Here is a 26,317-nt window from a genome sequence, read left to right on the forward strand (position 1 = left end):
GTAACCTCCTTTGCTAATAGAACCACCATCTTGTATTCTCCATTTGTCTGACTGTGAATTTCTTCTCCTTTTAACTAACTTTGAGTGGTTTTGCCTAGTTCCTGGGTCCTCCAGTAATGTGCCCTGCCTTTAACTTAGTTCTTCCCATTATCCTTGTTTAATCCTGCACTGATTTTTAGCCACACATCCTTGTAAATGCCTTGAAAAAATGTTCTTAGTTAAATGCAAGTTATTGTTGCAGTCAAATGAGTAACTGAAGATTTGATCTAAATTTCTGGAATATACATAGGAAAATTTACATAAATTAGAAATAACTACACACTCCAGTCTCCTCCCAAATCCCACAAAAATATGCCGGTTGGCAGATTAATTGGCTACTGTATTACCTCTGGTGTAGGTGGGTGGGCCAATCATAGGACAGTTGTTGGGTATGTGAGAGCGAATAGTTTACAGAGAAATGAGTGGGAGAATGTGATTGCTTTGAGAGATGGCAAAGATACATTGGGCCAAAAGGTCCCCTTCTATTTTGTAAGGGAATATACGAAAATATACAGACATTTATAAGCAACTAAGCACAGTCAGATGCAATCATTCAACTAGTAAAATGTTCAACAGGTGACAATGCCATATAAGGGCAAACTATGTGACTGCTAACATTTATTAATCAATTGCATGGAACAAGCAGATATGTTGGATGCCCAGAAATAGGACACTTTCTAAATGGGTTCAGCTGCCTCATCCCATGAGGTGACTGGCACAATTGTGATGCCAATCCCATCCTGTTGTTGTCAGTTGAACCACAAAATATTCAAATCCACTGTTACCAACATGCAAATCACTCACATAGTATGTCCAGTTATTTGCCATGCTCACTGTAAGCTATATATTGAATAGAACAGTCGAATTCTAAATCATGTAGTGTTCTTATAATCAAAGATATAACCATATATATTAATGTATTTATTTATTATTTCATGGATAACTCTTCCACACAGAATTTTTATTTGGTTGCACTGAAGTTTCATTTGTTGCATCAGAGATGTCAAGTCACATAGATGCTCGTAACAGAGCATAGCCAAGATCCAGAAGAAACAGATTCTTTACTGTTGTGCTGTGTCACCTTCACACCTGTGGTAGCATGGGTCTGTGCCAACCAGACAGAGCTTGGAGCACATCAACCTTTGTTGAAAGCTGCTGCATCTACCACTGTCCACCACATTGGTGATGGACACTTATCTGTTTCCTCAGACCATTCCAAAGTATCCATGACACTGTACAGCCCAGGTGCACAATGACAGGATGATATTACACAGCAATTTGGATTTCGGGGAGGTGCTATTTGCAGAATAGGAAGCCTCTCTAGTTAACCTGCTCACTGTGCTAGTGAGAAACCAGCAACCCTCCTTCTTAGAGCTTCAGAATGATGCTATTACAACTTCCTTCTGTCCTCTGAAGGCCAGTCTGCAGAGGTTGTGAAGCTACATTGGGCTGGAGGAGAGTTGTGGGTCCCTCTGTAGCTGGTGATCCCACAAAACTAGAAACTGACTCTACGGAGGATTCTTCAAGCCATGGTCACCCCAAAGTTGTAACTTCATAAATCTGTAAATAGAAAAAATGTACCTGGTTTTAGAACTAAATTTTCAAATACTATCCTCTTTAAACAGAATTGATCTACTTTAAAATAATAAACAGGATTATAAGCATCACTGAGATATAAAGTATTTTCTTTGATAGTTTATATTTCTTATATACAATAATTTATAATTTTAACTTCATGAAAGATTTTTATTTACCTGTAGTATTTTACAAGGTCATTTGAGTAAAATTGTTTCTCGTTAATCATTTTTGTCCAGTGTTGCTTTTTCTCTTCCACGATTGTTCTCCATTCCCATTTCATAACCAGATTTGAAACCAGTGGCATGGTTTCTTTCTCAGGCTCCTTGGTGCCATTCTTACTGTTTCTGCAATTTTTTACATTTTTATCTCTGTGTTCTGCTGTCATTTGCAATACTTTTACTTCTAAGGAGTTTCTTAGAGTGCCTTTCAGAGTCTGCTGTCCAATAAGTGATTTCTCTCTTGCATTTAATCACCAACTTGTCATTGTAACAATTCTTGTCTCTTTTAATCAAGATTACAATGGTCACTGCTACTTTGAAAATTCCTCTTGTGGTTCCCTCTTGGTTCCAAAACCTCACCCTACCTGCGTTTTCTTATCGCAGCATCTTCACTGCATTGTAATCTCAGAACTGTGGAACACAACTCCCTCAAACATCTGTGCTGAATCTTTCAAAACAGAAATATCTTTGTTTAAAATACTTTTTCTTCTACACGATATTCAATTGTTACCAAGCTATAGCCAATGTTTGACCCATAATGTATTTTTTCAATGAAACAGAACAGTATGTTCTTTCTTTCTCCTAGACACTGAATTATTTCCTTCACAATAATATAGAATGGCAAATTTTATTTTTTGACAATCCATTGCTCCAATTTACTTGTACTAGATCTCTGAATGAGCTTTCCAACAGTGATTATTTAGATTCAATAGAGTTATGGAAAACAACAAAAATAGACTGAGAGTAGAAGTTCTCATTTGGGTTATGACTAAATTATCTGGGCTGAGATCTCACAAGAGCGGACAGGAAGATTCGTCCTCGAGGTAGATCTGAACAATGGGATCCTTCATGAAGGAGACAGTGTAACCACAGAACAAACATGTACCCATTTGACAAAAAAAAATGTGATTCCTAAACCTTGACCATCTCACTAACTCTCATCCTTTGATGTTTATTTGTATGGAAGAGAGTAATGCAGTAAAGGGGAGCTTATTATAAATACCAAGAACTCAATATTACAGACCATCCAGAACAATATAAAAGGTGCAAGGATGAAATTAAAAGGGAGAGTAGGAAGGCAGAGAAAGTGTTTGTTGAAAATTATAGGTAGGGAAAATCAAGGAAATGTCAAAGATATTTTAAGAGTACCTGAAAGGCAAGATTGGAGAATTTTAGTTGTGAGATCAGACTGGCTAAGCTGGGCTATTTTCTTTTGACCAAAGGAGGTTCAGATGAGTTGACATGACCCTTCACAACTTAAATGATGTGCATCAAAATACAAAGGGTCTAGTCAGGCTGAGCAAGAAGAACCTGCTTCACTCAGCAGTGAGGTCATAAATTAGGGAACATAGATTTTAGATAATTTGGACAAGAATGAGACAAGAGATGGTGAAAATGTCTCTCATCCAAAGAGTAAGAGGATCAGAAATTAATTGCTCAGAAGGGCATGAATGGCAGAAATGTTCATCATATTTTGTTAAGTTTCCAGATGAACACTCAAAGTAATGAAGCCTGCATAGCCACAGACCAAGGGCTGTGGTTTGGGAATAGCCTAAACAGCTCTTTATCAATCAGCATTGACACAATAGGCTGAATGGCCAATCATTCCAATGAGATTGTTCAACTTAACTGCCCCACACGAACACAAGAGATAGGACTTTGACCTTAACTTTTATTATTTTTCAAATATTAGATCATTTCTCTTTCCAAAGGCAAATATGAACTCTGCTCTCACCACTGCTTCTAATGTGGCTGCACGTCCTAAAAATGATTCTGTGTAAGAAAAAAAAGTTACTCACTTTCTGCCCCCATTTATTTTTATGGTTACACCAATGCCTTCTGGTTGATCTTCCACCTTTCTCCTTCCATAAAATTGAGCTTAATCAAAACTCTGCTGGCTTTATTCTAATTTAAACCAAGTCCTATTCATCCATCACCCCTGTCTCCCAGTCCACAAAGGGCTTGATTTTTAAAATCCTTGTTTCAAACCTCTTCTCTCCAACCCTCATGTTCAACCAACTCTCACACTGGGATATCCCCAATTTTAATCACTTCCTCATTGGTGCCCCTAATTCTCCCTAACTCTCAAGGTCTGGAGTGAACCATCCGCTCTTACGATGGTTCTCAAAACCTACCACTTTGTTCAAGCTTTTTGTCACCTGCCATTACTCTTTTATGTGATTCTGTGCCTAATTTTGGCTTATGACTCCCACACAGCTTCTTAAGAACTTCGCAATTTTACATGAACTAAATAAATGTATTTAGTTACTAACTAACTAACCAGTGGAAATAGCTTTTGTCCCACTTAGTTTTTCAAAGTTCCTTATAAATATGAACATCTCCATCACATAAAATCCATAGAATTTCATAGAATTTACAGGACAGAAACAGCTCATGCTGCAATTTATGCTCAGACAAGCCTTCTTCAATCTATCTTATCTAACGCTATTAGTATATCCATCACTTCTTTCTCTGACATCTTCACCTAGTTTTCGCTTAAATGCATCTGTGCTTTTCTACTACTAATGGAAGCAAGGTGCACATCCTTATCTATGCATGGACATTTCTCTTGACTTCCTTATTGGATTAACAGAAACATGTCTTGGTCTCTCTTGCATTATCTTCTTGTTTAGTCTTTCAACTGCTCTATAATTTTAGAGACCTTTATTAGATCACCCATCAACCTTCTTATTCATAGAGAAATGAGACCCAAATTGTTCAGTCTGTCCTGATAAGAATATCCTCTTAGTTGTGAAGTCATCCCTGTGAATCTGTTTGTAATTTCTCCAGTGCCTTTTAGTTATATTGGGAACATAAATGTGTACAATACCCCAAAGCCTGGTTTAATCAAGGTTTGATACAAGTTTAATTTTAATACAGAAGTTAATTTAATTTGCTAATTACAGTGCTATCTCCAAGCTTTACTAATATCCTTTTGCAATTATTGTCTTCCTGTACTTTGTAATGCAATCAGATTTGTTGCTAATAATGATCAGCACTAGTGTTGTTAAAAAATTGTACCACTATACTCTGCATTAATGAGGCAACCTCCCTCATTGTATATGGGAAATAATTTTTATAGATGCACCATAGAAAGTTTCCCATCCATTTGCATCACAGCTTGGTATGGCACCTGCTCTGCCTGAGAGTACAGGAAACTGCAGAGAGTTGTGGACACAGCTTAGCACGTCACAAAACCAGCCTCCCCTCCATGGACTCTGTCTACACATCTTGCTCCCCCAGTGAAGCAGCCAGTATAATCAAAGACCCCACCCACTCTGGACATCCTCTCTTCTCGCCTATCCCATCGGGCAGAAGATACAACAGCCTGAAAGCAAGTACCATCAGGCTCAAGGACATCTTCTGTCCTGCTGTTATGAGACTATTGAACTGTCCTCTTCTACGATAAGATGGACTCTTGACTTCACAATCTACCTCGTCATCTCCCTCATCACGGCCTTGCACTTCATTGTCTGCCTGCACTGCACTTTCTCTGTAACTGTAACACTTTATTCTGCAATCTGCTATTGCTTTTCCTGTGTACTACCTCGATGTACTGATGTGATGAAATGATCTGTATGGATGACGTGCAAAACAAGTTTTTCATTGGACCTTGGTACATGTGACAATAATAAACAAATTTAAATTTAATTTAATTTTAAAATGACACAATATGTATAAAAACCATATGCAAGGTTATGGATTCTGCATCAATTATTTTTTAGCACTGATGACATTAAAGGTTTGAAATATTGCTACATGCGGCACAAACTATGTAATCTAAAAATTGGACTACTTGGTGATACTCTTGTATTGGTATTGGTTTATTATTGTCACTTGTACGTGGCAATAATTTCACGTTCCATTTAAAAGTATGAGCAGTCACACACAGACAAAAATTCCCTTTATTATTGACTCTCTGGATCAAGGTACAGTTTGATTTCTACCCTTTGTTGCGCTAAGACGATGAGATAACTTCCTCATGTGCTGTGATAGTGGTAGCAATTATTTTAAAACAGAATGGCTTGTAGTGCCAGATCAGAGGTGAGCCCAATTTTGACACAAAACAGGTGTTGAGGAAAATTACAAACTCATACATTATTCCAAAAATAAGCCCTGGGCTATTTTAACTCCTGCCATTTACCAGAAAATATCAGACTATAGGATGCCTACCACACAGTGCAGGCGGGCTCTCTGCTTTGAGGATTGTTTCAGGGTGTTTCATGTTTGATAAAAGGGAAAAAAAATGTGAGAGAGGAGTCCTATGCTTTCCTTGTAAGCACATATTTGGGCCACTGCTGACCCCACCCCTTCCTCATTCCCTGGCCTTTGCAACTACGTCAATGAATTAAATTTGTGTATTTAAAGAATGAATGAAACTGCCAGCTTTGGGAAAGCTTCCTTGCTCTCTGCTGAGTAGAAGAGCTTAACGTCTGGCATAATAAATTACTGGAGACTTTCTCTTGGGTAAGTAACCTGCGTGATTTTCACATTCAACTTAGAGTTAAAAACATTCCAAAAACTGGATCAACATTGTAGTTTGGACTGGAGTTTAGTGTAAGTCATATCACATAAGAGGGCCAGGTACTCTTATCTGAGCGACATTAGCGAGCCAATTGTCTATTGTAATAACAGGATGGCAGCTTTCATCTTTTTCTTGCTAACCCTGATTTCTTGAGTTCAGTTTCATAAAGGAAAACAAATGAAACTGCAGATGCTGGAATCTGAAACAAAAATAGAAATGCTGTAAGAACTCAGAAGAAAGCAGCATCCTCAGAAGGGTCGCTGACCTGGAACATTGACTAGTTTCTCTTCCTACAGATGCTGCTTGACCAGCCGATTTCTTCCAGTATTTTTGTTTCAATTTCATAACTTGGCTTACTGGGAACTGAATGCATAGACTTCTGAGTTACAAGTCCAATACAATTACCATCACACATGTGCACATACCTGAAGCATAATTTCATACGATTGCAACCTCCAGTTTTGTAAAAGAGAATAATTCTGACATTTTCTTTTTCTACACTTCTGAATTACTTTGAATTTTCACAAATGTACTCCAAACATTTATTTCCTTACTTCACATACACACAGAAAAATATTTCTTACTTCTCCAAACTGATAAAAGTAAAAAAAAAGTTTTAATTTTGAAAAATAAAAATATTGGTAAATACTGGAAAATGTGTCAATGGACCATCAAAGCATTGAAGGGCGATGGGCCTCTTAATGCATGTTAAATCCAAAGAGTTCTTTCCGAATCTCATGTGTGCACTCATGAGAGGCAATGAGGAAAAGCCAAATAAAAAGATTTGAGACAAGTTACCTGTGGATATTCTAAACATGGTGCTTATTAGCTGTTGACTGACCAAGCAGAGATAATGACTGTCCAATCTCTCGGCTGGTGCTGATACAGTACATCCTAAAGGGGGCAATAAAATAAATGGGGCAGTCAAAAAAACAAGTACATACCACATTATCAGGATTCTGCAGCACTTTGATCAGTGCAGGATGGTTGTAACCTGAAACAATAAAAAAGAACACATTACCAATAGGCCTTGAATTTTTAATTATTACTGTCTTTGAGTTTCAGTTTGACTTACTCAACAACATTTTCAGTTCAGAAATTGCAGCTTACACATTGAAAGCAAATCCAATTTCATTTACATGATATAAAGTAAACCATTTAAACTGCAAGAATGAACAATGGCAATTTGCAAATTTGTGTTGATCAGCTGTGTAATTATTGATAGGTCTCAATCAGATCTCAAATTAAAATAAAATTAAAATTCAGGATATTTTTGATTAAGGAACAATTCAGGTAGTACACCTGTAAGTGACCAGTGCCTAAGTTAGTCCAGTAACGTATGTAGTTGTCAGCTTTTTAAGTCGTTTCTAAACACATTTTATCAGAGAAGCTGCAATAACTCAGCAACCAGGTAGATATATTTCAATACAGCTCAGTTGCAGTATTACAATACATATGCAAAGGTAAACAACACTCTAAATATTAATGTGAATTTATGTTTTACAATCATATCATGGTGTCCTTCTCCGTCAACTGGTATGCAGTCCAAATTCTGTCCCCACCTAAAGTTCAAGCTCCATATCTTCATCACAAAAACTTCTATAACACTATCTGCTGTTTGTTGTTCATCCAATCCTTTGTCACTTCAAGACTTTACTATTCCAATAGTCTCCTGGCAGTCTACTATCTTCTACCATTCAATCTTATGCTCATTCAAAAGGATGCTGTATACAGTCTAAATTGTCACCAATTTTGTTTATCGGCATATTTGTTCTCCTTGTTCTCAATAAAATTCTCATCCTCATATTTAACATCATGGCCTCACTACTTCCCAATCTCCTTCTCTTCCTCCAGCCCTACAACTTACATGACTTTGGCCTTTTGAGCACAGTTCACCTTGCAATAGACAGTTGAGTCGGTAGATTGTTCATGGGCCAGAATTTCTTCCACAAACCCCTTCACCTTCTTTATCCCACACTAAGGTCCTCTTTTCATTTCACCTCACTGACCAAACTTTCAGTCACTTCTTCTAATATATCCTTCTTTCACTCAGGGTTTATTTTCTTGATGATATTGCTGTGAACAGTGTTGTCTTTTTCAATGTTAATGGTGCTACAGAAATTGCTGTCAATATCATAGTAATGGACAGAGAAACTGAAAAGGACAAAAAAATAAAGAGGGGGGACTTAACAGGTTGACAATGCTCAAAGTAAAATAGTGGGCTCTTGTAGGAAGTAATGGTGCAGGTAGTTGAGGGTTTGACCAGAATTTGCCAATAACCTACTCACTGATGGCCAATTTGGGTTTCCCCAGGACCATTCAGCTCCAGACCTCATCACAGCCTTGATCCAAAAATGAATCAAAGAGTTAAATTCCAGAGGTGAGGTGAACGTGACTGCCCATGACATCATGTCAGCATCTGACCATATGGCATCAAGAATCCCAAATAAAACTAAAGTAAATGCACATCAAAGAGAAAATACTCCAATGGCTGGAGCCAAATCTCATACAAGATTACTGTGTCTGTTGGAGCTGAAAGTAGTTTGGCCTGCCAGCCCTCCCATGCTCCTTAACGCACCTCTGACTGCTCTGCCCACTGGACTTGTTTGATTTATCCTCTACATTTTTCTCCCCATCTGCTGCACTGCTACCATGCTTTCCACTCCCCTGCCAAATTAGTTTAAACCCTCGCGAATGGCATAAGCAAACCTTCCTGCAAGGATATTTGTTCTTTTCCACTTTAGGTGCAACTTGTCCTTCTTGTATGGATCCCACCTACTCCAGATGCAATCTCAGTGATCCAAACATTTAAAGCCCTTCCTCCTCCACCAGCTCTTTAGCCATGTGTTCATCTCTCCTACCTTATTTCTCTGCTCACTAGCACACGACACAGAGAGTAATCCTAATATTACAATACAAGGGGTCCTGCTTTTTAACCTTCTGCCTAACTCCCTAAGTTCACCTTGCAGGACTTCATCCCCCTTTCTACTTATGTCATGAGTACCAATGTACTCTGACTTTTGGCTGTTCCCTCTCCCCGTTCAGAATGTTCAGTATACTCTCCAAGACATTGGCACCAGGGAGGCAACATACCATTGTGGAGTCTCACTCTTGGCCGCAGAAACACCCATCTGTTCCCTCACTAATGAATCCTCCACCAATCCTGATTACCGAGACCTTTCCCTCCCATACTATGCATCAGAGTCACAAACTTGACTGCTGCTGCCTCTTTTCTTTGAGCGGCTATTTCCCCACCCCTCCAACAGTTTCCAAAATGGTTAACCTGTTTGAGAGGGGAATGGCCACATGCGACTCCTGCACCACTTGCTTGAACTTACTGCCCCTTCTGGTGGTCACTCAGCTGCTTTCTTTCTGTACCTGTGGTGTGACTCAATTCATTTTGTGAGCGGCCGTGAGGTCAAAGTGCTGCTATTCAGGTCGAAGTGCTGGCTTTGGTGGCTATCGGACTTCAGTGAGGAAGGCGAGTAGTAATGTTTAAGACTGGAATGTGGAGAGGGTAATTTTGTCTGCATTGTGGACTATGGCAAAGTTGGCTCCTTATGAAAACTCTTAAGGCCTGTTCATCTAATGCTTCCCTGCTCTGTTGTGCTATATGATGACGTTGTTAGTGTTCTGCTGGGATGCCTCCTGGCACCCTTTCCCTTATCCTGCTCCTCCTTCTGTTGCTGTTCTTCAACTTGTGCTTCATGTTCCTCAGGCTCCAGTTCACTTGGCTGCTTTTTCTCAGGCCCTGGCTGCTGTCTTCTGTTTGCTGGTTATGCAGATTGCAGCTCAGTATCATGACATTTCTGCCACAGCTGTGTGTGTGCTGCAGGACCCTACTAGCCTGACAAAGGCAATGTAATCCCATCTTCAGGAGACCAATGTGTTCTCCACCACTATCCTCATACTTGCATGGTTGTTACTTTTTCTCTGCTTAGCTGGGGTGATTTGACAGTGAATTGGCAAAAGCAGTGAGGAAAGTAGAGGTGAGATCTTGTACCCCATAATTCATTCCTCTGGAGAGTGCTGGCTGCAAAAAGTGTCTGGTAGCTTGGTCTTCCTGTGGATGAAGGTGTCATGCTTGCTTCCTGCAAACATGGCACTCACCGTCGGGTAATTCTTCTGATGATCCACAATTAGTAGAAGATTGAGGGAGAGGACATCTTTCCTACTGAGGGAAATGTCTGGGTTAAAAATTGGAGGTTTAGGAAACACGAGTTGACTGAGCTTGTGGGAAGCTAGCAATGCTGGAAGATCTCAGTGCCCAGATTGCCTTCCATTTCTTGCTGAAATTAAAGGAATTCCCATCATCTCTTCATGGATAAAGTATAAAGTGCTTCAGTGACTTCCCCAGAGCTGCAGTGTATACCAGTTTGATGACATGGCAGAGAGCTGCTTGGGCCACTGGCAAGATTTTGTGACAAGGAAGTTGCAGGTCAATATGGCCTTGGCCTCCACAGAGAGTGCAATCCAAGGACAAAAATAGGGCTGAAGGTCTTCCCACTGGATTCCACATATCCTACTGATGAAAGGTTGATTTGAACCCATGAACACATTATTCAGAAACCAGGTCCAGCAAGGATGTTCATCTCTGAAAAATGTCTGGGAGTGGGGTCTTCAGAGATGGACATGACTTTGCCTCCCATGCTGAGATCCTCAATCCAACTTGCAAGTTGCCTCACAGGTAGATAGGGAAGTTAAGAAAGCTTATGGGGTGTTATCTTTCATAAGTCGAGGGATCGAGTTTAAGAGCCAGGAGGCACTGATGCAGCTCTATAAAACTCTGGTTAGACCCCTCATTATAGGAAGGATGTGGAAGCGTTGGAAAGGGTGCAGAGGAGATTTATCAGGATGCTGCCTGGTTTAGAGAGTATGCATTATGAGGAGAGACTAAGGGAGCTAGGGCTTTACTCTTTGGAAAGGAGGAGGATGAGAGGAGACATGATAGAGGTGTACAAAATATTAAGAGGAATAGATATAGTGGACAGCCAGCGCCTCCTTCCTAGGACAACAATGCTCAATACAAGAGGGCACGGCTTTAAAGTAATGGGTGGGAAGTTCAAGGGAGATATCAGAGGAAGGTTTTTTACCCAGAGAGTGGTTGGGGCATGGAATGCGCTGCCTGGGGCGGTGGTGGAGGCAGGTACATTGGTCAAATTCAAGAGATTGCTAGATAAGCATATGGAGGAATTTAAAATAGAGGGATATGTGGGAGGAAGGGGTGAGATAGTCTTAGGTGAGGTTTAAAGGTCGGCAAAACATTGTGGGCTGAAGGGCCTGTATTGTGCTGTACTGTTCTATGTTCTAACTCTGAGTGGCCAGTCATTGGCAGCCAGATCAAAAACTCCAGTCATGGCATGCATCTGTGGTTTTACTACTGAGGCATCAAAGTATGAATAAGAAGTTCAGCAGTTAAATACTGGAGAAATCACTGTAGCACACACTGTGGACTTGGGAAGGAGTGCTGTTCAGGTAACTCTCCTGATGTTAGCAAAATGTCCTTTTATATAATGATAAATGCAACTAAATAACCAAATACTTCTGGTTGCCCTTTGACTATTGGTTGCAACCAAGCGTTTAACTTTGTCAATAAGGATGAAAATGTCCATTGCACAGATAGTGATTAAGAAGCATATCTGATGTCACAAACAGTGCATGGATGCACCCAGTCCAATTTTCTGATGGGTACTATTAGTCCAAAACTAATCACCAAGGTGACCTACTCCATTTATTCATGGTCACATAACCACAGGAGGGGCTTACAGGAATGTAAAGCAGAATCTATTCACTGAGAATGGGTAGTGACGTCCCTAGAATGGGTACAACTATGCAGTGCCATATTCCTGCTCGGCCTCAGTCATGAGATTCCAGCTTCATCCACTCATCAGGATACCCTGGACAGATAACCTTGGACATCCTCACCAAAGGCAGATTACCAGATTGATTCTGGAGAGTTTCCATTCATGCTGTGATCACAAACTATGACACAAGGCTTTTCTATATAATATATTCTTAGACTAGTGTTGATAGTGTGTATAAAACAGCGCTCCTCTTTGCCTTGCAGGCTTATAACATGGTCTTACATGTACGTGCGTGAATTTGGTTTGCTTTGCATTAGTTATTATCAATGTTATACTTTTCTGTTTGTGTACTGATTAATTGGCATTGGATCATGTAACCGTGGGTACTATAACTTCATGCACAGTTCCCTCAGTTCTCTGTCCCTAAGACAGCTGGTGAGAGTAGTGGACCCAGCCCAATACATCACGGGCACATCTCTCCCCACCATTGGTAGTATCTACATGATGCACTGCCTTGAAAAGGCAACATTTTTTCATTAAAGATCCTCATCATCAGGGCCATGCCATCTTCTCGCAGCTACCATCGGGCAGGAGGTATAGAAGCTTTAAGTCCCATGTCACCAGGCTCAAGAACAGCTATTTCCCTTCAACCATTCAGTTCTTGAACTAACCTGCACAACCCTCATCACCACCTCTATGTGCAACACTATGACCACTTTGCAACTACAATGGACTTTTTTTTGTTTTAATTGTGTTCTTTCTTGGATAATTTTGTCTAATTTATGTATAATTTATGCTTGTGAATATTGTGTATCTGATGCTATGTGCCTGTCATGCTGCTGCAAGTAAGTTTTTCATTGCACCTGTGCATACGTGTACCTGTTCACATGACAATAAACTGGACTTCAGCTTGGACTTTGAGTTGTAGGAAGTATGCAACATTTGAAAGTTGTGGTCCTTGTCACCCTGGACTATTCCTCAGGCCCATAACATAGACTGTATACTTTCTGGATACTGATTCCTACATCCCTGTGGCCTGCATTTGATGGGAACCACATGATATTCCCTGAAGAGCTGACATCTACAAAATATCTAAAATGCATTTATCATTGCTTACTAGGAGTAAATTTCTAGGCAACGCTAGTTAATTTTATTGATTTGCTGACAACCCTTTCTTTAGTAGACTTTCAGAAATGGTCAATCAATTTTCAAGTAAAGCCAGCATTTGTAAGTACAGTATATGTATATATATATTTACTGTGTTGCTTCAGATTTAACATTTATGAACTGCTATTAGATCCAGTACATTTTGCTATCAGTAAAAACATCCATGTAGAGATTATAACATTTTAAGTAAATCCTTTGGATTGGATTTTAAAAAGTATCACTGGAAGTCATTTGAGGAATGTTTTTACTTTTACTTTTGAAGGATGGAACAAGTTTTTTTCATACAGTCTGCCAAGATTTTTTTTGGACACAACCTTATAGGGAGCAACAAATCCATTCAACAGATTCCTGCAATCACCACCAGTTGAATTCATGGCTTTCAACAACTTGCCATTTACTGTGAATACACTTTCCTTACGATATTGGCAGGAAGCCTTCAGCTAATGACACAACAAATAGAGTTGCAAAATTTTCTCCACACTTTCTTTCCTCCCACAAACTTAATGATTCCATAAAGCATTGAACACATGGACTCAGAATTCAAATTGATCATTTACCAGTTAATTTACATCCGACATTACTAATTTACATCGAAAATCACATCCAGACCTTTTTTTAAAAACATGTTATTCAGAGCTATTTTTTGAAAGGTCAAACTGGAAGATGAGTTCTGCTGTGGCATTTTGAACATGACTGTGTGTGAGCAAATGTTTGCATAAAAACCATTGATTACTCTATCTGTTCTTGTGAAGATAACAATTTTGAACGTTCTGAAAAAAAAGTTTGTAACTGGTGACATCTGTAAACTTAAACTGAAAAATTGGGCTTTGGCATGAGTAGCTGTTTGAGCACAATCTGTGTTGTTTGGTGTCCAATTCATGCAAACACACACTACTGCCACAAATCATTTTCACTTTGATGATGCAGTTAACGCCAGCTGGAGGCATGCAGAGTAGCAGATCATAACATCAAAGAGCAACAGTGCTCTGATCTTCACTGCTGCCTGCCCCCACCACCTTTTGAACATTAAGAAAGTCTCTTGGCCCGTGATGATAGATTCTCCCTAATTTTCACCTCCTTCTCCGAAAATCTTGGAGCCTCTTTGTTATATTCCAGCTGCCTTCATAATTTCATGCATTAAAATCACTCCCTGCACAACATCTATTCCAATCACAATAAACCTCTTCCTTATGAAGTGCATGCAGCATCAACTGGAGGGTTCAAGATATGATACTGAACCCTTTGCTGGTTCATGCAGCCTGTGACTATTGTAATTAGCACTGGTAGATCACAGAAATCATTACTCAGAACAGGCATTTCACTTGCAGATTAATCATGCATTTAAATACCACAAAAGGCTATCCAAATGATCACACACATTTCTTCAATCCTTATGATCTTGTATCTTTTTATATCTTACTGTAATAGACCTGAAGATCAAAGGAAACCATTTTTGATTATTTGAATTGCCCATCAGTATCAGTGGATAGAATGTTTCATCTGGAGAACAATGACCAGTTTACAACACGGGTGAAAACTATGAATAAAGATATAAAGCATTCTTCACAAGCTAAATAAACTAAGCATAGTCATCCACAGGTTATGGCAGAGTTCCATTCCTATGAATTGTTTGTAACCCAAACAGTTCGCAAGTTGGAAATGCAACCATGAACCGAGTTCCCACAAGGCAGAAATAGTAGAGAAACAAAGGACTGCAGATGCTGGAATCCAGATAAAAAACACGATGATGCTGGAGGAACTCAGCAGGCCAGGCAGCATCCGTGGAGTAAAGCAGGTGGTCAACGTTTCGGGTCAGGACCCTTCTTCAGGACTGAAGGTAGGAAAAGGGGAAGCCCAATGTATAGGAGGGAAAAGCAGACAGTGATACGTGGACAAAAGAGGGGAGGCGGGGTGGGCACAAGGTGGTGATAGGTAGATGCAGGTAAGAGATAATGATGCCAGGTGTTGGGGAGGAGGAGAGAGCAGATCCACTGGGGGATGGGTCAAAGGTAAGGAGAGAGAGGGAAAAAAAGGTAGAAAAAGGCTAGGAAAAGGAGGGGCGGTGGGGTTGTGGAGAAGGGAGGGTGGGAGAATTCAATGTTCATGCCGTTCGGCCGTAAGATTCCAAGATGGAAAATGAGGTGTTGTTCCTCCAGTTTGCGTTTGGAATTCTCCTGACAGTGGAGGAGGCTGAGGACTGACACATCAGTGATAGTGTGGGAGACGGAGTTGAAGTGACTGGCAATGGGGAGACGCAGATCGCGGTTATGGACAGAGTGCAGGTGTTCTGTGAAATGGTCACCTGGTCTGTATTTGGTCTCACCAATGTAGAGAGGCCACACTTGGAACACTGAATGCAGTAGATGATATTAAGGGAGGTACAGGTGAATCTCTGTCTCACCTGAAAGGACTGTTTGGGAACAGTCCTTTCCCCTCCCCACCCCTTTCTGCCTTTTGTAGGGACCGCTCTCTCCGCAACTCCCTAGTTCACTCCTCCCCCCAACCCCCACCCATCCTGCTCCCACTCTGGGAACTATCCACTGCCCCCACCATAGGTGCAACACCTGCCCCTACACCACCTCCATCACCTCCATTCAGGGACCCAGAGATACAAGGAAAGGTGAAAGTGAAAGAGAATTTCATACAGGAGGATTCAGACAATGAAGTCTCTGCTTTCACTAGTGTCAGGAGTTGGGGATTCAGTGGGGAGGGATAGATGGGGTGAAGTCACTGGTAATGAGAAAATGTGCAAGAGTTAAGGGTAAGAGGGAGAAAGAATGGGGGTTAATGTAGGAATGGAAAAGGTTGCAAAGACTTTTATAATGCTTCCTACGATACTGGGGCAGGTAATACTGGAGAATAGGAAGTAGGCAATCTTAGTGAAAGAGAATATTTATAGGCTGAATAAGCTCTTAAGGCTGCAAACAGTCTTATACAGCTTCAGGCAGTGACACGATGGGGAATAGAATCAGTGGAAAGAGCCGAAAATGATGGCTTTAATCTTCTCCCAAGATACCATAAAACACTTGAACTGAACAGATTTACAATGATAGGTAATGAAGAAATGAATTCTGGTTGTGCAGTATCTTAATCAGGAAGCATAAATCTACAGATAACTGAAATGTATTTCAGGAGGATTTATCATGTATATTTTGCAAAAATGTATTTCTACCATGCTTCTGTAAACAAAAACGCTGAAGAGATGATATTTCCCCACTGTCACTTATCAATGCAATATGATACTCGATTTCAATTTTAAATCTAGTAAGAGTTAAAATGAAGAAAGGTGTTAGCTGACAACTACTGTTACTTTAAAGCTCTAAAGTATTACTTTATTACTCTTCTTTGAGGCCTTCTCTGAAGGCTTTCCCTGTGCATAATTAACAATTGGTTTTCCTTTTTTTTAAACTATTAGTGCCAGTTGTGTCCCCTTGTGCTAGGGTATTATAAAATGTCAGAAAATGTAGTTATAATAACTAAGTTGAATTCTCATGCGTACCCCACTAAATTGTTGAAAATGTTGCACTGGCATTAACTGGTACAATACCAGGCTATTGTCCATCCTCCAGTCTATTGCCCAAGTCAGTATTCTTTTTGGATAGGAAATCCATGGATTCTTTCCTTTTACAATTGGAATGGCTGAGTGTTTTCAACTGAGCACAGACCGAGAAACAAATCTAGAATTGCATGGCTTATATGATCTGGGTCAGGGGGAGACAGAATTTATTTGTAATAGGGCAAGATATGTACATTAAATATTTATTAAAGAACTTCCTCAATTATGCCTGGTATTGTGCTAGTTAATGCCAGTGCAACATTTTCAACGACTTAGACGGGTAACCTCATAAGAATTCAACACTTATTATATCTAAATTTTCTGACATTTTATAATTCTCAAAAAGCAGAAAGAAATCAAATAAATATCACTGACTGTTCTTAAGTAGAATCACATAGGCTATTTAATATTCCTTTGATATTGATCCTTTCATTCCCTCACCAGGTTACTTGAATTCTAGCTTCTATTGCACTGCAGAGACCTCCATTAGCTTCCTGTCAACATTGATTAATGTCTCAAGAACACAAACAAACCCAGCAGTAAAACTGTCTGACAGATCCAGTCCTCATCATAAACTCTATTAATCAATGGCCCAGAACTCACTGAATTACAGAGATAACAGCATCAATTAGCCACCTGAGCATTTAATTATGTAATATGTTATGAGCCCACATAGCTGAAAATGTGTTTGCTTGTGGGAATACTTATAAATGCTTTGGTCATGTTGCAATTTGGACATTCAGTTTTCTTTCACACTTGGTGGCAGAAATACAAGTGTGTTGGATTTATGCCTATCTAAGTCACCTGCTATTTTACTGCAAAATATTTCAAAGAATCATTGAAAATTTATGACACGGGAGGCCATTTGGCCCATCTTCTCTGTGGTGCTGAAAAAGAGTTGCCAATCTAATCCTGCCTTTCAGCACAGTATCCTTAGTTCTGCAGGTCACAGCTCTTCAAGGACACATTGAAGTACTTTATAATTATGATGAGTGTTTCTGTCTCTAGCATCCTACCAGGCAGTGAACTTCAGACCCCCATCACTCTTCTGGTGAAAATATTTTCCTCTAATCCTTCTACCAATTACTTTAAATCTATGCACATTGATTTTTGACTCCTCTGCCTAGGAAAATTAGTTCACGTCCTCATTGTTTTGTATCTCGTAAGTAAGTCTCCCCTAAATCTGTTCTGTTCCATAGCAAATGACCCCAGCTATCCAATGTCTTCTCAATGTTCTTTGTTTCAAGATGGACAACTTCATTTTATCCAATTTTTCCCCACAGCTACAATTTTCCAGCCCTGATAACATCTTTGTAACTTTCCTCTTCACACACTCCAGTGCAGTCACAAGTTTCTGGATTCAATTGCATTTCTCTTCCAGACATTATTTTCCTGTCTGCACTAGGGAGCTTAGCGCAGTAGGGGAGAACAGTGGTATAAAAGGACAAAACTGTTGTTGCATCAGGAATCAGAACTCTGCAATGCATTAAGAAAAGATTGAGGAACAAAAACATTTTACATCCTCCAATAAAAAAAGACATAATTCAAAATTAAAGACCTGGTAATTCTTCCCTCCATTTCCAGACTGCCTTACGTTTAAATCTTTGCTGGTACTCCTTCACTTTTAGCTATTCTGGATGCTTGCTCTGCCACAGCATTTTAGGCTCTCTGTATTGCTGAGAAGAATGTAGTAAACTGTTACCTACATAGTCAGTACAGGTTCACTGCCACATTTAAAGGCAAGCAGTGTGCAAGTATTTCAGGTGAAACTAAATTAGAAAAGCAAAACAGGTGAAAATGAGAAAGCTGTGGTTGGAAGGATTTTGTGCAGTTTTCCATCTTATCACAGTGCAAAGGCAAAGGGAGATCCTGCTGCACACTCTACTCCAGGTGAAATCTGATGCATGGTGTGATTAAAATTTCTGTGCTGCTAAAATCCAAAATGTTCCTCTTATTCAATCACAAACACAACAAGAGCAATTCAAATAAAGGTCTTTTGATCCATCTAATGTTAACTTTCCACAATATCAAAAATTTGGCATCGATATAATAAGCCAAAGGTTCATCAATTTGTGGAGCATAAGGAAAAGGAAAATGCCATTCACAGAAACTTTTCACTGTACCTTGGTACATTTGACAATAATAATAAACCAATCCACAACTCAGACATGTTTCTGATAGGTGCCTCAGTTTCATTTACTTCATAATTCTTGGTATTCTAACTATCTTAGTCTTGAAACCTTTAAATATCCTCACAACCATGGCCTTTTATGGGAGAATCTCATATTTCTATTTGATGATCTCCTCCAGCAGAGGAAGAGTTCCTCTATATCTATCCTGCCAAATCCTTATTATATTTCAGGCCACCCTTGAATTTTCTATCCTTAATCTTAACCCATAAGCCCTGCTATTAAATGAATGTAAGAAATAATAGCAGGACTGGGCCATTCAATATCATGGATTTTCTTCCACCTCAATCAACTCTTGTGTGATCTCCATAACCCTTACTTCTCTTTCTCTTCAAGGATTGATCAATTTATCATATGCTCAGCAACTGAGCACTCACAGATCTTCGGGGTACTAAATTCCAAAGATTTGCAAACATTTGAGTGAAGAGGTTTCTTACCTCAGTATTATACGGTGAACCTTGTCCTGAGACTAGGATGCCTAATTTAAGTCTCCCTAGGTAGGTGAAACACTTCTCTTCATCTATCCTGATTCATATCTTTTGGATCCAAAGTGTACGACCCCTCATATCTCCACATGGAATTCAACTTTTCATAGTTTTGCCCATTTATTAAAAATCTCCTAGTGCTTTCAACTTCTTGTTATCTGCTGCACTATTTACTGACCCTGTTAACTTGGGCAAATGAATTCCGTTTGGTTGGAGCTTGGGAGGAAACTTTCTGTCCAAAGCTTTCATCCTACTATTACACAATGTCCCAGATTGAGTTTATCTGTAGCTGGCAGTTCCATATCTAGTCTGCACATGGTTCAGCTTGCCTCAACTTACATGCGGAAGTTGGAGATGAACTAGAGATCACATGCCAGCACATTTGACTTACTACTCCACTACTGGACTCTGAGCCCAGTGGAGGAGCACTAACGTGCTGAGGAGTACAGCAGCATACACCTCTCATCCAGCCCCTCAGCTTTCCACCAGGCATGACTCCCATTAAGAACCACAACCCCATTTGTTTGAATGCTGTCACCGACTCTTTGAGGAACAGTTATTTCTCAATTATTTATTTTGAATTGCTTCTTATTAAGTATTTTATAAAATATATTTATTTTTTAATTATTCAAGTCTATTTTGAACAATTTTTAAATGTCTTCGATAATCAAAAACTTATGACAATGGTGGGCTGTCAAAGGCTTTTAAGATTTTTTGGGCAGGCCCTTAGATACGATGCCTGAGAGCTGTTTGAAGCCTCTTTGATATGGAGCATTAGTTCAACCAGCCTTCTGCATCCATAATAAGTTAATGCAATTGAGTGAACACCCATGGGCAGCATCTTCAGGCAGCAGGTCAAATCCAGGACTATCCAGTCCATTTCAGTGGAAGGAATTGAATTTCAACTTAGTGTAGATAATGCCCTCACCTCTGGGTTCATCACCATAGTTATCAGTTTGACAGTGGAATCAGTCACCCCTCTGGGAAAGATGGATGAAGGATCAAGCTCCATTTCAACACTGGAGCACGCAATATAGCTTTTACTGCAAAGAATAGGTTATATGTTTCTGATTTTTCCCAAAATCCTTGTTTGCAAAACAAAAACAGCTTTCCTATCACTCTCTTGCAGTTTTACACCTTAAATGCTGTTCCAACATAGCTGATGCTTCTCAGATTTCACTTTCAGCGAGACTCCTTTATTCGTTCCCTCTTTTTACACTGAAAACCCATTTTCAACCAAAGGAACAGGAAGTGGTAATAAGAAACAACATATTAACTCCACAAAAAACTGATAGGATAAATTTTTGTAACCTGAGGTTCACTGTCACCTTTTCTACTTCCAGAAAAGCATCAACATTACAAATGGCTCAATTCAAAGGTTTAATCAAGAAACAAAAGTTAAAACTCAGTTACAAAAAAACCAAGCTGAGGCTCTCAAATACAGACCTACCAGTAAAGTGGCATCAAATAATAATAAGGCATCTCACCAGAAAGAATATATTGTCAATGTCCTTTCTTCATATATATAGGAATGATATTTTATTTCCTTATTTGTAAAAGGATGCCTGAATTTCATTAATTCCAGTAAGACTCAATTTATTCTACAGAATATTATCATCCTCAGAATCTCTGGTGGCCTTTGATAAACTACGTGGGTGGGTTATTGAATTTTAGATTTATTCTTGTGTTCACCAGCAGTTCAGTGATCAGTGAAATTACTGTGAACTCACACAGATTGAAAAGCACATATTCTGGTACTGCTTCAACTTCAGACCATTGCTCCAAGTACCTACTGTAAGATATCCAAGGTCTCAGCTGAAAAATGATGTGCTGCACTTGGTGAAGGTGGCTGTCCAACATCACGAAAGATGAAAGGAGATGTGACAGTCAGTCAATTGATGGTGCTTGGAGGTGGCATGGAAGAAGAGTGTGTCAGCAGCACACCTTCCCATAATGGCTGCAAGTGAAGGTTGGAGTACTCCCTGATTCCTGGCAGACTGGTCACACTGACTATACCAGTTTTGAACTGGCTTCTCCAGTGTGAGCAACACACACAAAATACTGGAGAAACTCAGCAGGTCAAGCAGCATCTATGGAGGGAAATAAACAGTCGACGTTTCGTGTCGAGACCCTTCATCAACGTTGACTGTTTATTTCCCTCCATAGATGCTGCCTGACCTGCTGAGTTCCTCCAGCATTTTGTGTGTGTCGCTCCAGATTCCAGCATCTGCAGAATCTCTTGTGTCTCCAGACTGAGCAGTGCAGGTTCAGATTTTCCCAGTTGTAAAAGGAATGCTGAACTTCTTGAAAACTTGTACAAACCTGTTGTTGTGTCAGAGTTTCAGCCTTCTATGGCGGATGGTTCTTGAGTTGTTCACACAGCACAGAACTGACAATCTTGAGGCATCCACTCAACTTGTCCCAGCCACAAAGCCCATGAGCATGAGGGTAGTCTGCATGGACTCTTTGTTGATAACCTTTGGGTCCCAAATAACTGAGAATTTTTCAGAGACAGTGAAACTGGAAGCTATTCATTTTCCATTTCAGTTAGATGTCATGACCTAGCTTTCACAGCCTTCAAAAAGAGTACACAGTTTGGTAGACAGATTAAATTACAAAAAGATCTACATGCCACTCACATGACATCCTGGTGAGCCTAAATTCACATCTAATAACTCCCAATTAGCTATTTAAATGTCTATGATTCTTCAAATCTCCACTTGGTCAAGTATTACTAGATTTTAACAGCACAGATTTATAGAATCGTTAGAGGGCATTCAGCCCATCTATTCAATACCAGTTCCTAGTAAAGCAATCCCATTAGTCTCACTGCCCCCTTTTTCCCCATAGCCCTGTAAATTATTTTCACTCATTTCTAGCCAACATCTTTTGAAAATACAGATTGATTCTGCTTTCAACATCCTTACAGGAAGTGAATTCCAGCTTCTATCTATTTCTTTTTCCTCACATCCCCTTTGTATATTTCCCCCAAAATGTTAAGCCTGTGTCTTGGTCTCTGAACCATCGGTTTATGGGAACAGCTTCCTTCTACTTCCCTGATTTAATTCGGTCATGATCTTGTACACCTCTCGTAAAACCCCTCTCAAACTTCTTTGCTCTAGGTGAACAACCCCAGTTTCTCCAATCCAAATTTATAGCAGAAATCCCTACTGTCAGGACTCAGTCTAATAAATCTTCTCTGCATCCTCTGGGATCATTATATCCTTCCAGAGGTGAACCAACTGGACTTTATTCTAGCTGGACCCAATCTGTGTTTAGTACAGGCTGAAAATGATTAACCTGTTCTTTTACTCTGTGACACTATTTAACATCCTCCCAAAGGAAGCCAAAAGTCTAAGGAATCAAGAGAATTATGACATAGATCATAAAGATTGGTTCAAAGCAAGCAAGTAATGAGTAAGCTGCAGAACTCAAGATGGATATACAATCACTTTTCATGTAACAGGTAAACACCATATAGTCTTAGATGCCACAAAGCATTGTCCAGTGGCTCTGAAGGATAATCTTAAAGTTGAGCTGGAGAGACTGACTCAGGCAGTGAAGGCACCACAGTAGACACACCTAACCCATTGGTATTCAGCTTCACGTATGTTAAGAAGTTTAAACAGCAAGTTAAGAATCTGCCTACATCTGAGACTATTACAGAGTTCTAAAGTGGAACTACTCGCTATGAAGATGATAGATGATGTTTTACTGGACCCATGTAGAGCAAGAATTACAGCAAGCTGCATTTAAAGAATGGCATGCACAGCTTGATGAGGAGAATTCATATTTAACCTGCTTTAACACACTGGTTGGTAGATAAGATTGGAAAGAATGCTGTTTGTGATAAACCCAGAACCAAAGGAATGTCAGCAAAGACTGGATGCTGGTGTAAATAGAAGACCATAGCAGATGACATATTGGTTTGGAGAAGAACAAACAGTGGAAGAAACAGAGTTAGACAATGACTGAAATCTGAGAGTACTGGTGAGCGGATGCAGGGAGAAGCACTGAAGCCGAACGAACAAAATTTGAAATTCAGACTGAAGAAAATCTCCTTCACCTGATCAGCACAGATGGTAGGCTAACTGACCACCGTAAAATCTCCCTAGTGTGCAGGTGAGTGCTAGACTTCCGGAAGGGAGAATAAAATGGGATTTGTGTAGGACAAGTGTAAATGTGTACGATGATTGGCATGGATTCAGTGGATTGAGGAGCCTGTTTCCCTGCTGTATGATTCTATGAGCTGAGATCCAGACAATCTCAAGGCAGTAAAGCAGATGACAAGTCTGAAGAATGTTGTGAGTACACCTTTTGGTATTCATCAATCATCTGAGCAGCCACTGCCTCACTCAGACAGCCGATCAAGAAAATTGTGACATAGTAAGGCATGAACAAGCCTTAAACAGATCAAGGAGACAATCACAGTAGAGCCTGTGTAATGATACCTTGATAACAAGAAGGTGCTAACATTACAGGCAAATGCCCCAGAGCAAAAGGGTCTTGAGCAATTAACTTTCTGCAGTGTCAGCTGATAGCAAGTAGAGCTCTTCTCGTACAAACTATGATTTTTAGACTAGGGACGTTTTATCAATACACATTAAAGAGAACTACTTGATATCAAAGCTGCAAGGCTCCTCAAAAGAACACCAAAGAGGTTACAGAGAATGCTTATGAAGATGCGAGTATTCAACATAAAGATTCCACATGTGTGGAAGAAGACATGTAGGTAGCCAACCGGCTTCGCCAAGACTGTCTCAAGGACATAAGAGATGCTGAGGATTTTGAACTGGAGACAACCAGCATGGCACGACATATTCCAATCTCTTATCCTTTGTTGCAAAAGATGAAGAAGCCCATAAAAAGACCATACAATACAGTCCTGTAGTGAGTGATACAGAGACAATAGAAAGAGACAGAATGTGAAGTTGAATCTATTCTCAGATCATGCTTCTATGCGAAAAGGTCAACTGTGTGCTTGAGCTGACATGATCTTTGGAGCTGAAATGGTAATTGTTTCCCAGCTACAAAAGAACAATATTTTCAAAAAAGTTTTCACTTCTCAACTCAAGGAGTGAATGGTTGCCTCTGTTAGGGTGAGGGAAAGTATCTACTGGTCAGGGATGTAGGGGGTGATCAGAGACCCTGTGCAGAAATGCAAGACCTATGATCTCTAGAAGGAACCCAATCAAAGGAAATACACCAAGCAAATCTGGGCAAAAGTCAGGTTAGATCAGTTTCACTTAGATGGAAAAGTATATCTGGTGACAGATTATGTTTCAATTTTTTTGGGAGAGTGAGAGAGATAGACTGGGAGGGAGCGAGAGACAGAGAGTGAGAGGTAGAGAGACTGAGTGAGTAAGAGAGAGAGAAATTGAGAGAGACAGAGAGACATTATCCATTAAAGGCCCTACAATGCGATTCCATCTCGGAGTTCAATACACACCATTTAATCTTTCCACTGGTCTAACAATGGCACATCAATGCTCTGTTTTCCCTTCTGCATCTCAGCATAATGTTAGTCACTGATCTTTTCTGTTTTTCAGTGATGCAGTGTAGCGTGTGATGTCTCATTGAGTCATCATGCCCCAGTGATCTTATTTTCATTAATGTTGCCCATTCTTTCACTGTTGAGATTTTCTGTCTAATGTTCTATCAGAAAGGATGCATTATCCTTTAATACTGAAATCATTCCCCGATGATTGCAATTACAATACAAAGTGGAAGTAACAATCAAAAAATTCAAATGGCTTAAATTCTAAAACGAACACTGTAAACTCCTAGTAACCAAGCTGTTAGTCACAATTGTTATCTTTAACAAAAGAAATGCCTGAAGTTGAGAACCATGGCCTAGAAATTCATTGATGTGGTAAAATGCATGCTGAAGTCCACAGGTCACTCACAGACAGGCCAGAGCAGTTGTGAGGTCTGCTTTGTCATTACTCAGCACGGAGCTGGGAGCCCGACTCCAGTATGTAATTTCCTGATTTGGCTCTTCCTTAGGAATGCATGACTACTTTATGCAAGCTGATAGCCATGTGCTCCCTGTTGTCCCCACATCTCCTCCAAAGCCCTTTGCCCTACCATCTCCACTATTCTGCTGACCTCAATCCCACCACCCACTAGTCTACTGATGCTACACCCAGACTACTTATGCCTCTATGGAGGCCATTCAGCCCATCTGGTCTATGCCAACTCTCAAAGTAACCCATCAATCCCATCCTCTGACTAATTTTCCCTTTCTCACATTCTCATCAACTTCCCACTCAGTGAAACTTGAGCTAATTTACTGTAGGCAATTAGACCCATCAATCAGCGGACCCTTAGGATGTTCGAGGCAAAGAGCGCCTGAGGGAAAAGCACGCCTTCACAAAGAGAACATGCAAACTCCACATGGACAACATGTGGTCAAGATTGAATCTGGGTTGCTGGAGATGTAAGGCAACGTTTAGTGTTTAGCAGAGTGCTTAGGATACTGAACTAGCAATCTGTTTAATTGGCAAACGTGGAATTTAAATTCAGTTAATAATCTGTAATTTAGAAGGACAACAGCAACAATTAGTCATAGTAACAATGACCGCAAACGTTACTTGGTTTTTGTAATATCCACCTGGTTCACAAATGCCCTTCAGGGGAGTTAATCTGCCATGCCTACTGGGTGTGATCAGTATGTGACTCCAGACCCAACCATCCCATGCGATTGACTCTTAAATTGCTTCTGAAATTATTTAATAATCCACTCAGTTTGGACTG

The 26,317-nt window shown here is 39.9% G+C and overlaps 1 protein-coding gene across 1 annotated transcript in view; it reads right to left on the reverse strand.

The window, feature by feature from the left end:
- abat (4-aminobutyrate aminotransferase) overlaps positions 1–26,317 on the reverse strand; it is a 141,451-nt gene that overhangs the window by 24,480 nt on the left and 90,654 nt on the right. Inside the window, exon 6 of the mRNA XM_052021901.1 lies at positions 7,305–7,354. Within this exon, the coding sequence (XP_051877861.1) occupies positions 7,305–7,354 (50 nt within the window). The remainder of the gene's footprint in view (positions 1–7,304; positions 7,355–26,317) is intronic.

The sequence above is a fragment of the Pristis pectinata genome, chromosome 8 (genome assembly GCF_009764475.1).
Source record: "Pristis pectinata isolate sPriPec2 chromosome 8, sPriPec2.1.pri, whole genome shotgun sequence".
NCBI lineage: Eukaryota > Metazoa > Chordata > Chondrichthyes > Rhinopristiformes > Pristidae > Pristis > Pristis pectinata.